Source organism: Canis aureus, chromosome 25 (assembly GCF_053574225.1).
Source record: "Canis aureus isolate CA01 chromosome 25, VMU_Caureus_v.1.0, whole genome shotgun sequence".
Classification (NCBI taxonomy): Eukaryota; Metazoa; Chordata; class Mammalia; order Carnivora; family Canidae; genus Canis; species Canis aureus.
This window is the reverse complement of record NC_135635.1, coordinates 42,124,342-42,137,216: the sequence shown is the minus strand read 5'-3', so window position 1 is coordinate 42,137,216 and position 12,875 is coordinate 42,124,342. Positions and strand designations below refer to the sequence as shown.

Below are 12,875 nucleotides of genomic sequence, written 5' to 3'. Positions count from 1 at the left end.
GTGCAGCCCCAGGCAGAATGTCAGAGGATTTCAAGAAGGCTGACAAACATGCCAATCTGTACCAGCTCTTACTCTGAGGGTTGTCCCTGAGATGACTTGGGTCGCTGGTGCCGGACATACAGAACAACTGCTGAGGCCAGATGTCCTACATTAGAAGCAGAAGGCAAAAGGGAGAGAAGTGGTTCACATATATATCAGAAGGAACAGAGAGGTGGGAAATGGAATAAATCAGACGACTCACTTGTTAAGATATCAGGGGAGATGAAGGTAGGAGGCTAACACTGTCATTAAAACAACAGAATGGGGGCGTCTGGGTGGCACAGTCAGTTAAGCCTTCAACTCTTGTTTTAGCTCAGGTCCTGATCTCAGGGTCATGAGATGGAGCCCGTGTTAGGCTCAGTGCTAAGCGCTGAGTGTGGAGTCTGCTTCAGATTCTCTCTCTCCCTCTCTCTCTGCCTCCCCTTCTGCTCCTCCCCCTGCCTGCTTGCACTTTCTCTCTCTCTAAAATAAATAAATAAATAAAATCTTCAAAAGAAAAACCCATTCTGTTTTGCAAAAGGCAGTGCCTTCTTCCTGCAGCAGTGCCTGGAATAACCCCGAAAGGGAAAATGATGAGCTTAGGTGCTGGCTGTGCGGGTGGAGAAGCAAACTGAGCCGAGGTGGAGACAGGGAACAGCCAGCACTGAACATGCCACAATCATTCTGAAGGCTTTTGCTGCTGCAATTGGAAGCAGAGTTCAAATTCAGGGCATTCAGTGGATTTGATTACCTGCACTTTCCTGGGTTCTTTTCCTGGTTCAGACACTTGACATGCCATCTTTACCCTGGGCGCCTTTTTCCTCAGCAGAACTAAATGACCTCTGAGGTCCCATCTGTCTTTAAGACTGTCCATTTCTTTCAGGACCTTTCACTGCCCAGGCTCAGAGTACACTAAGGATCTGGGGAAAAAAAGTCCAAGTGGCTCAGGGGATCTTAAATGTTTTGAAATCAAAAGACTTTATATTCAAAAGTGAGAAAAAATTGCAGAATCCTGGTCAGACAGTTAAATTGGGATATTCACTTTCTGGCATCTTCTTTGATTGGATTACACACACACACAACACACATACACGCATTTCTAAGGGTAGGAGAGGAGACAAGGAACTTAGGAGTAGAATAAGTCAGTATATCTGTTAAATATCTTAATACGTGCCTGAATTGCAAAACTTGAATTTCAAATGAAAACATCTACAATCTAATTCTACTTGTAAAATTATCTTGGAGCCCTAGCCAATTCTACAGATCAAGTCATTGTTTTTCTTAATCCTTTCCAGGCTCACAGCTCCTACACATGCCTGGTTCATTTTTGCTCCTCCTTCTGAATTTTGCATTCCATCAATGGCATCATTATCCACCCAGCCAAGAAATATCTTTTACCCCTCATCCCCACCCCCACCAAGTCTTCCTTGATGCCACCTTCTTCATGTACATTGATTGAAACCTCTTCTGTTTCCCATCCTGTCACCGATTTAGTTCAAGCCCTCGTAATTGCTCATCTGCACTGTTGCCACGCCCCCCTAAATCACCCACGTTCATTTATTCAAGACATGCCTTTTGCACTAAGGCTCTTATTTAGACCCTGAGAACGCGTCGGTGAGTAAGAGAGCAGTCCCTAGTCTCGTGAAGCTTCTATTGTAGTGGGAGAGCCAGACAAGAGAGCCACTAAACAAAATGCATGCATATCATGGTGAGTTCTAGGAAGTAAACAGAGAGATGTGAGTGAGAGAAAGAGCAACCAAGAGCAGAGAGCAGCTGGCTCTAGAAGAGGAAATGTGGGAGCTAAGGAGGAGAAGCCAGCCTTGCCCCACCCCAAGCATTCCAGGAAGAGTAAGTACAAAATGTTGGAGAGACTAAGGAACAGGGAGGCTAGAATTTAGCGAGCATGAGCTACCAATTCAGAGTAAGGCAGGTGAGACCAAATAACAGAAAGCCTTTTTGTCCTCAGATTGGAGTTGGGGATTTTTTTTTCTAAGTGCAATGGGTACTGATGGATAGCTTTTAAGCAGAGGGGTAACATAATCTGACTTATGTTTTAGGAAATCCCTCCGATTAGCATAAGGTCAGTGGACTGGGATGGGGGTCAGGTGAAAGTAAGAGAGTATTGTGCTGTGTTGCACTACTACAATAGTGCAAATGAAGGGTCGTGGTGGCTTGAACTAGAGTGATGGCGGAAAAGATGGAGAGAAGTAGATGGATCTGGGATGTACTTTGGTGACACTGCAGACTTGATGGGTTGGCGAGAGGCATGAGGGGAAAAGAGTGTGTCTAAGGGGATTGTTTGGTAGCTGATCAGATGGATGGTGGTGACATTTACCATAATGGGAAAGGCAATGGAAAGATTAGGTTCCAGAAGCCAAGTGGAGGTAAAGTTTTTAGGTATCAGCTGCTGCAGGTCAGAGAAATATCTGGACTGGGGACATAAAATTGAGAGTCATCACTCCATAGGTCCTGTTTAAAGCAGTAGGACTAAGTAGGATCACCTGAAACAGCAGCAGTGGAGCAGGGTATAGCTAGAGAAGGAAAGAGAAGGGGAAAAAAGAGAAAGCCCAGGACTGATGAGCCTTGAGATCCTCCAGTTGGCAGAGGCCAGGAAAAGGAGGGAGGGGGATCCCCAGGTGGCTCAGCAGTTTAGCGCCTGCCTTCAGCTCAGGGCGTGATCCTGGAGTCTCAGGGTCAAGTCCCAGATTGGGCTCCCTGCATGGAGCCTGCTTCTCCCTCTGCCTGTGTCTCTGCCTCTCTCTCTCTCTTTCTCTCTGTCTCTCATGAATAAATAATTTAAAAAAAAAGGAGGGAGAGTCAGCAACGGAGGCTCTAATATTCACAGCCCCAATCTATCCTGCACATGGAGGCCAGAGTGCTCTCTACAACACTCAGATCTGATCCCATTTCTTCCCTTCTTAAAACACTATGAAATTCTTTATGTCCTGTTGGGAAAATATGCCCCTTTACATGGCCCACAAGTCCCTTCACAATCTTAACCTAACTTTCCAGGTTCATCTTCTCGCATCTAGCACTTTAAAATTGTGTCATGATTATTTGGATGTAATATAAGGAGAAGGACTATCATTAACTCTGCATTTCCAATGCTTTGCACATAGTAAATGATCAATAACATTCGTTGAACAAAAGGGGGGAAGGGAGAGAGGGAGGGAGGGAGGGAGGATTATTCTTTGTGTGAGAACCTTCACAAAAAGAACACAAGACGACTAACGCCCATGCCATCTTCTTGGCATTTTTGGAAACTAGGAATCTGAGCTAGAATGAGAAGAGCGCCATCTAGAGCTAGAAAGATACAGAAATGGACCCATTCTGAAGCTTTTCCAGAAATACAAACCACTGAACCTATACCAAAAAACCTTTTTAAGAAGCCAATTAATAACAACAATATCTATGAATCAGTTAACAAGGAAAAGTATTTCTCAAATTCCTCACGGGAAAATTCGGAAGAAAACACCATCGAGTCTCCCGATCCCCAAACTTATAAGGTGCAAATTGCTGTTTGTCTTTTACAACAGAGCTGAAATATTGGCGACTTTGTGCAATTGGATGTTGAGAATTTAGTAGGAGATTCTAACCCATTTCATATATCAAATCATACCCTATTATATCAGTGATGAGACGACACCTCCCTGCTTGGGGAAGTCAGCTGCTCCCACAAAGACAGCACGTCAGTAGAAACACTCATGACGAAAGACCACGGCCCTAGTTGTGGGCACCATGACCCCTGCAATAATGAGTGACTAATGTCTCGGAGCTTCACACGTCTCTGAAGTCCCTAACAAACCCACTGAGTGACAGCGGCAATCAGCAGCTCTGCTGATCAACTGGAAGTTGTCAACCAGCAATTGCTATCATTTGAGTAGTTTTGTTTTACGATTTAACAATGGGTGGAGAAAGCGCTGGCATGTGGACTGCAATTTAAACACTCTGCTGTACCCACGTGAATTAGCACTGCAGAGGATATTTTTATGTTCCTGTTTTTATCTGAGCCCTATTGTTTCAAAAAACATAAAGGTTTGGTTTGGGTAGGCAGATTCCATTTGCTTACTTATAAAGGACCAACTTCCACAGTGCTCCATGGCTCAGTTAAAACCTCTCAGTAGCACATGTAATTGAAAGAAGAGTGGAACGGGAGTGGAAAAGCAGAATTCTTATCCCAGTCGTGTTGAGCTCAGGCAAGTCCTATATTTTTTTTATTTAAATATTGGATTTTTGAAATGTGAAATGTGAAATCTGTGCGTGTGTTGGGGGGGTATTCATTGCATTCTCCTCTTAGATTTTTGGGAAGAACAAATGAAATAATGCATATGAAGGCATTTTTTAAGTTTCTAAGAACATTTTCCTGCGGTATAATTTATACACAATGAGATGCACAGATCTTAAGTGTATAGTTCAATTACTTTGACAAACATATGCACCTGTGTAACCCACACTTCAATCAAAATACAAAATATTACCACCACCTTCCAAAAGGTTACTTTAGGCCTCTTCCCAGTCAGGACTCCCCAGCCCCTCTTTCATGGTCAACCACATCTCTGATTTTTTTCACTGAATATGATTTTTTTTTGCCTATTCTAGAACTTAAAATAAATAGGATAATACAGTATGCATTCTTGTGTATCTGGTTTCTTTCATTCATCATAATGTCTGTGAGATTTATCCATGCTGTTACATATATCTGTAGTTTCTATCTTTTTTTTTAAAAAAAGATTTATTTATTTATTTATTTACTTATTTATTTATTTATTTGAGAGGGAGAGTATGTGCACACATGCACGTGAACACAAGTGGAGGCGGGGCAGAGGGAGAGAATATCCAGGCCGACTCCCACTGAGCTTGAGCCCTACCAGGGCTGGATCCCATGACCCATGAAATCAGGACCTGAATCAAAACCAAGATGCTCAACCGACCAAGCCACCCAGGTGCCCCTGTATCTTTTTACTACTGAATAATATGCCAGTATTTATGTATTCTCCATTTTAAGAGTGCCATTTGATGAGTTTTGACAAACGTGTATACCCAGTAACCACCACCACAGGCAAGATAGAACATTTCCATTACCTCCCAAAGTTCTCTCACACCCCTTTACCATCAACCTCTTCTCACATCCATGACCCTCAGCACTACTCCTCTGCTTTGTATCACATTAGTTTTGCTTTTCTAGAATTTCATATAAATGTAATCATACAGGGGCACCTGGGTGGCCCAGTGGTTGAGTGTCTGCCTTTGGCTCAGGGCGTGATCCTGGGGGTCCTGGGATTGAGTCCCGCATCAGGCTTCCTGTGTGGAGCCTGCTTCTCCCTGTGCCTCTGTCTCTGCTTCTCTCTGTGTCTCTCATGAATAAATAAATAAATCTTTAAAAAAAAATAAATGGAATCACACACTGTAATCTTTTGTGTCTGCTTTGGCTAACCATAATGTTTCTGAATCCATTTACAGGGTTGCAATGTATCAGTAGTCTTCTGATGAATGACTACATCATACTTTGTTTATCCACTAACTGTTTCAGGTTTCCTATGTGGGACTATTATAAAGAAAGCTGCTGGAAAAATTCATATTCAAGAGTCTTTGTTGTTGACATATGTGTTCATTTCTGTTGGGTACGCGTATGAGAGTGGGATTGCCAATGTCTTATAGAAGCGCTGTAAGAAACTACCATACTAGGATGCCTGGATGGCTCAGCAGTTGGGTGTCTGCCCTCAGCTCAAGGCATGATCCCGGGATCCAGGATCGAATTCTGCATTGGGCTCCCTGTGGGGAGCGTGCTTCTCCCACTCCCTGTGTCTCAGCATCTCTCTGTGTCTCTTATTTAATAAAAATTAAAAACTACTATACTGTTTCCAAAGTGGCTGTATCATTTTTGCACTCCCACCAGGAATGTATGAAAGTTCCAGTTGCACCACATCCTTGTCAACATTTCATATTTCCAGGGTCTTTAATTTTGCCCTATACACAGTAGGTGTGTAATGGCATCTCACTGCAGCTTCAACCTGTATTTGCTTAATGATGAAGTAATGTTGGACATTTTTTCATGTGCTTATTTGCTATTTATATATTTTCTTTGGTGAAATGTCCATTTAGGCCATTTGCATTTTTGATTGAGTCATTTGTCTTCTTATAATTTAATTGAAAGATTTCTTTTTTATTATGGATATAAGTGTTTAATCACATGTTTTGATAAAACATATTTTAGGCACATGTTTTGCAAATAGCCTTTGATTTGCCCTTTTGTTTTCTTGACACTATCATTTCAATGGCAAATGTTTTACTTTTTAAAAAACATTTTATTTATTTATTCATGAGAGACAGAGACGCAGGCAGAGGGAGAAGCAGGCTCCATGCAGGAAGCCCGACGTAGGACTCACGTCCTGTGTCTCCAGGATCCTGCCCAGGGCTGAATGTGGCACTAAATCACTGAGCCACTGGGGCTGCCCATGTTTACACTTTGATAAAGTTTAATTCATCAGTACTTTTCATCTGTATGTTGCGTCCTACCTGTACCTACCTACCCAGGGTGACGAAATGTTTTTCTTATGGTTTCTCCTAAACTTTTAAAATTGTAGCTCTATGTTTAGGTATATAATATTGTGAGTTCTAGTTTAAGTATAATGTGACATGAGTCAAAGTTCATTTTTTTCCCTATGGCTAATTGTTCCATTCCTATCAGTTAAAAAAGACTATCATTGAATTGGCAGCTTTGACAAAAGTCAATCATACTTTTGTGGGTATATTTCCATATATATATATATATATATATATAAGAGAGAGAGACAGAGAGAACATAAGTGGCAGGATGGGCAGAGGGAGGTGAGGGATAGGCTGACTCCCCACTGAGCAGGGAGCCTGACACAGACTCAGGTGTTGATCCCAGGACCCTAACATGACCTGAAATGAGGTCAGATGCTTAACCAACTGAGCTACCTGGAATTTCTTGTATATATTTATTCAAAATTACTTGATTACTGTAATTTTTAATATATCTTGAAGTCAGGTAGTGCAAACCCATGCAAATTTTCTGCTATTTCAAAATTGTCTTGACTACTCTTTTCTTTTCTTTTTTTTAAAATAGAGTAGGGCTTGAACTCACAACCTTGAGGTCAAGCACTGAGATCAAGAGTTGGATGCTTAATCAACTGAGCCACCCAGGCACTTGACTATTCTATGACCTTTGAGTTTCCATATAGATTTATTTTTATTTTTTATTTTTTAAAGATTTTATTTATTTATTCATGAGAGACACACACACAGAGGCAGAGACACAGGCAGAGGGAGAAGCAGGCTCCCTGCTAGGAGCCCGATGTGGGACTCAATCCTGGGCTCTGGGATCACGCCCTGAGCCGAAGGCAGATGCTCAACCACTGAGCCACCCAGGCATCCCTCCATATAGATTTAAAGATCAGCTTGATAATATTGTGTTGAATCTATGGAACAATTTGAGGACAATTGACTTCTTAACAATATTGAGTCTTCTGTCAATAAATATCATTTTTTAGTGTAAAGGTCTTGTACATGCTTTTACATTTATTCTAAGTATTTCTTATTGTTTGACACTATTGTAAATATTTATTCTAATTTCTAATTATTCATTGCCAGTATATAGAAATACAATTGATATGTTTTGCAGTGTCCTTGTATTGTACAATCTTGCTAAATTCTAATTAGCTCTTTTATTCACTTTTTTGGGGGGTGGTATACAAGGTCATATCAACTATAAATAATGTTTTATTTCTTCCTTTCCAATTTACTTCCCTCTTTCCCTTCCTTTCATTTCTTTTTCTTACCTTACTATAATGCTAACGAGCTCCGGTATAATGTTGAGCAGAAGTGAAAAAAGCAGATATTCTTGTCTTCTCTCCAGTCCTAAGAAGGAAGCATACAGTTGTTCACTGACAAATATGATGTTAGCTGTTGGTTTCTTATAGATTCATTAGTTTGAGGAAGTTCCATTCTATTCCTAGGTTGCTGAGAGCTTTTATTATGAATGAGTTTTGAGTTTTCCCAAATCCTTTCTCTGCATCTGTTGAGTTGATCATATGGTTTTCCTTTTCGTCTATTAATGTAATGAATTACATTGCTTGATTTTGTCTGTTAATGCGATGAATCACTTTTAATCACATTTAATATTTCATTCTTGAGACAAACTCCACTTTGCCATGTTGTTTATTCTTTTTTATATTTTGCTAGATTTAATTTGCTAACATTTTGTTAAGGATTTTTGCATTTATGTTCATGAAGTGCATTGGTTTGTAGCTGTCTTGTAATAACATTGCCTAGTTTCGGTATCTGAATAATGGTGAACCAATGAGTTAGGAAGCATTCTTTGTCTTCTGCTTTATAAAAGCATTTTGGTAGGATTGGTATTATTTCTTCTTTAATTATTTGATAGAATTCACCAGTGAAACCATTTGGGCCTGAAGTTTGTGGGCAGGTTTGAAATCACAGATTTAAGTTTTTAGATAGATATAGGACTTTTCTGTTTATCAATTTCTTTTTCAGAGGACTTTCTCAGTTTGTGTTTTTCAAGGTTTTCATTTCATTTAAGTTCTTGAATATGTTGGCATACACATTTTCATAATATTCCCTGATTTCTCTTTTAATGTCTGTAGAATCTGTAGTGATGCTCCCTTTTTCATTCCTGCTGTTGGTAATTTGTGTCTTCTCTCCTTTACTGATTGGGCTGCCTAGAGGTTTATCTAATTTTGATTTCTTCAAATAAAGATGCTCTAGTTTCATTGACTCTCTCTATTGCTTTTCTGTATCATTTTCTATCCTTTTGTCTTTATTATTTCCTTCTACTTACTTCAGGTTTAACTTGCTCTGCTTTTTCATAGTTTTGTAAAATGGAAAGTAAGATTATTAAATTAAGACCTTTTTAATGTGATCATTCAATGTAATAAGTCTTTTTATAAGTACTGTTTTAGCTGCAACTCAGAAATTTATGTATGTTTTCATTTTCATTCAGCACTAAGTATTTTCTAATTTTCTTTAATTTTTTTTTGACTGCAGGTTATTTAGAAGTGTGTTAATTTCCAACTATCTGGGGATTTTCCCAACATATTTATGTTATCATTTTTGTTGTGGGCAAAGAACACACTCTGTGATTTCAATAATTTTAAATCAATTGAGACTAATTTAATGGAGTAGTATATGGTACGTCTTGGTAAATGTTCTATGTGGACTTCAAGAAAATGTGTATTGTGCTCTTGCTGGGTGGCATTTTTATATATATCAATTAGGTCATACTGGTTGATAGAGTTTTCTATAGACTTACTGGTTATTTTCTAAATGTTTCCTCAATTACTAAGAAAAGAATGCTGAAAAAAAATTTTTAAGATTTTTTTTAAATTAATTTATTCATAGAGACACACACAGAGAGGCAGAGACACAGGCAGAGGGAGAAGCAGGCTCCATGCAGGGGGCCCGACGTGGGACTTGATCCAGAGTCTCCAGGATCACGCCCTAGGCTGCAGGTGGCGCTAAACCGCCTCATTGTATTCCACTTTTTTCCTTTGTGTTATTGCTGTCATGCATTTTATTACTACATATTTTATTAATTCCATAATACAGTGTTTTTATTTTTGCTATAGTCAATTGTTTTAAAGATTTAAAATATACGATAAAAGATCTTTTATATTTATCTATATATCTACCATTCTCAGCATTCTTTACTTCTTTTTATTAATCCAAATTTTCATTTGCTGTCACTTGCCTTTTGCCTGAAGAACTTTGGTTAAGACCTGTCTTAATGCAGGTCTCTGGTGATGGGTTCCCTTGGCTTTTAATCAGATGAAAAAAAAGGTTTATTTTGTATTCATTTTTGAAAGATGGTTTCCCTGGCTATATAAATCAAGTTTGGGCTTTGTTTTGTTTTTTTTTTTTTTAATATTTTGGCATTTTAAGGATGGTGTTGTACTGCTTCTGGCTTGAGCAATTTATGACAAGAGGTGTGCTGTCATTTTGTTGTTGTTCTGAACTACTGTGTCTTTTTGGGTTTTTTCTTACTCTTCTGTTTCAAGATTTTTTTTTCTCATTCTATCATGTGTTATTGGAAATTTAATATGGTGTTTTTAGTGCAGTCTACCTTATGTTTACACCAATTGGGGTTTGTTGAGGTGCTTAGATCTGTGGATTTATAGTAGAAAAATATTGGTGCTATTTCTTTAAGTAGTTTTTCTCTTCTTTATTTTGGGATGCCAGTGACACATGTTTAGAATGTTTGATATTGCACTGTTCTTGATTTTTTAAAAGTTTTTTCTTGTTTTTTTAAAGTTTTTTGGCATGTTTTATGATTTCTCTTATTATGCTTTCAATTTCACTTTTTTTTTGCTTCTATAGTTTCCAGTCTTATGTAGTATATTTTCCATTTCATTTATGCTTATCATCTCTAGAAGTTCTACTTGGGTCCTTATTATATATTTCATTTCCCTCTTCATTATGTTCATGTTTTTATTTACATGTGTCAGCATATTTATAATAGTTGTTCAAGGTCCTAATCTGTTAATTCCATTATCTTTCTCATTTAAAAACTCTATTTCTATTGGGATGCCTAGGTGGCTCAGCAATTGAACGGCTGCCTTTGGCTCAGGGTGTGATCCCAGAGTCCTGGGATTGAGTCCCGCATTGGGCTCCCTGTGGGGAGCCTGCTTCTCCCTCTGCTGGTGTCTCTGCCCCAGTCTGTGTGTCTCTCATGAAAAAATAAATAAAATCTTTAAAAAAAAATCTATTTCTATTGGTTTATTTTTCTTCTGGCTATGGGTCATATTGTCTTGCCTCTTTGGATGCCTGGTAATTTCTCATTGTATGACAAACATTGTGAATTGTATGATGTTGAGTTCTGGATTTTGTTGTAATCCTTTAAAGAATGTTGGATTTTTGTCCTAGAATATGACTAAGTTACTAGAAGATACATTTATTCCTTTACAGACTTACTTTTAAGTTTGATAAAGTGGGTCCAGAGCAAACCTCTACTTTAAAGGATGACTCTTCTAAGAACTCTTCCCAACGTCTTATGTATTCTAGTCTTTTTCCATTCTGGTGGATAGAATGGGAATTATCCCCAGCCTTGTATGAACTCTGAGAACTGCTTGATCTATTCTTTCTGATGATAATTTCCTCAGCCTCATGGAGTTTTGCTCCACACAAATGTAGATCATTAGCTAAAGACTTGAGGAGACCCTTCTGCAGTTGTCTGGAGTTACTCTGCACCACAAATTCTAGCTGCCTTGGCCTCCCCAAACTCTGAGCTCTGATCAACTTAATGAGAACACAGGATTTCCTTTGGATTTCTTTGATCTGCATTGCAGGCTGGGCAATCAAAGTGCTCACCTAGTTTGTTTCTCTTCTATCAGAAATCACAGTCCTATATTCCTTGTTGCCTAATGCCTTTTAATTCTTTAGGACAGGAAGACAGTTCCCAACTGATAAATTACATTGATATACATAAATTCTCATGATAGCCCTCTGAAATAGATATTATTATTATTATGCTCATCTTTATAAATGAGAAAACTGAACATAGAGGAATTTTAAAATCTCACCCAAATTCATATAGCTGGTAAAGTTTACAGGTGGGATTTGAACCTAGGAAGTCTGGCCCATGCTCTTAAGCACTATACTATACTGCCCCTCAAGAAGTATTAGGAATATAAAAATCTCTAAAGCACTTAGATATTTAAAAAAGGAGTAGGATGTAGCCCTGATTTCAAATTTAAAGAAGAGGATGAATGCAAAGCGCCTACAGAATAGCTTGGGTCTTGACTCAGTCAGTGTGGGCCAGGTGCAGCTGTGGGGGTAGATGTTTTGTAAATACTAAGAGGCACCACTGCTTGGGTAGGCAAGTGTGTGAAGCATGCTTTCAATATAGAAGAATGCCCCTTGGACTGACCTTGGCCACATCGGCATTTCAAAGAGTGATGTGTTCAATTTGCCCAGCAAGGCCGAGAGTCAGCACTTTGCCAGACAGACATGATTGTCTAGAGAGCAAATCAGAGAGGACACCTTGCAATTAGAGAAGCTGCTATGGAAGCAGGAAAGTCAGGGTTCTATAGAAAGTCACTGCTGACAATATAGAACAGTCAGTATCTCACGACTAAAGTAGCAGACCTGATGCCTGACTTACTCTCCTTCACGTACACAGAACTGCTTCTATTTATCATCCTCAGACTCATTCCTTCCTGGCAGTGAAGAGGGTCTTCACAGTTCATCAAGTCTATACCCCTGCCTCTGCACACATCAGTCTTATACTCTCCAGAAATGTCACGGGTTCAGGAGGTAAATGATACTCTGCATGCTCAATGTTTATCACCATCCATTTGACAGTCATAACAAAGGAGCCCTAAAAAGTGATCTATCCTGTAGTGATTGATTTTTGGTTTTACTCAGTTTCTTATAAAATGAATTTCTCAGCTCTATTAACTTTGTACCAGGTGTTTGCTCAGTTAAAAACCTCTCTGGTATTCTGCATATTTTTCCACAACAGGCTTCATAACACCTTGTCTTGCTTATCCAATACCTTGGCAGCAGACTGCATTTTACGGCTCCACTCCAAGAGATGTTTTCATGCAAACCTTCAGTTTTTTAGGAGCAAATGCCTTTCTTAGTCAATCTATCTTCCTTTTGCGTGATGATGTTTTGGGCTTCTTTCCACCATTGGGATGAAAAAAAATGTACTTTCCATCTGCACCAGTTATTAATTTCATGTCTTTCAGCTCCAAACCCACCCTCTGTATCCTGCTTTATAATACAGGAGCTGGGCTCTACAGGCTCTATTTCTCTTTGCCAGCTGGCTTAATGTTAGGTTTTGACAATAGGAGGTGTGGGAGGGACAATGCAAGACT

General features: G+C 39.1%; 1 protein-coding gene across 1 annotated transcript in view; it reads right to left on the bottom strand.

The window, feature by feature from the left end:
* LOC144297398 (uncharacterized) overlaps nt 1–12,875 on the bottom strand; it is a 56,912-nt gene that overhangs the window by 24,645 nt on the left and 19,392 nt on the right. Inside the window, exon 3 of the mRNA XM_077871411.1 lies at nt 770–938. Coding sequence (XP_077727537.1) covers nt 770–892 — 123 coding nt within the window. The 5' untranslated portion in view covers nt 893–938. The remainder of the gene's footprint in view (nt 1–769; nt 939–12,875) is intronic.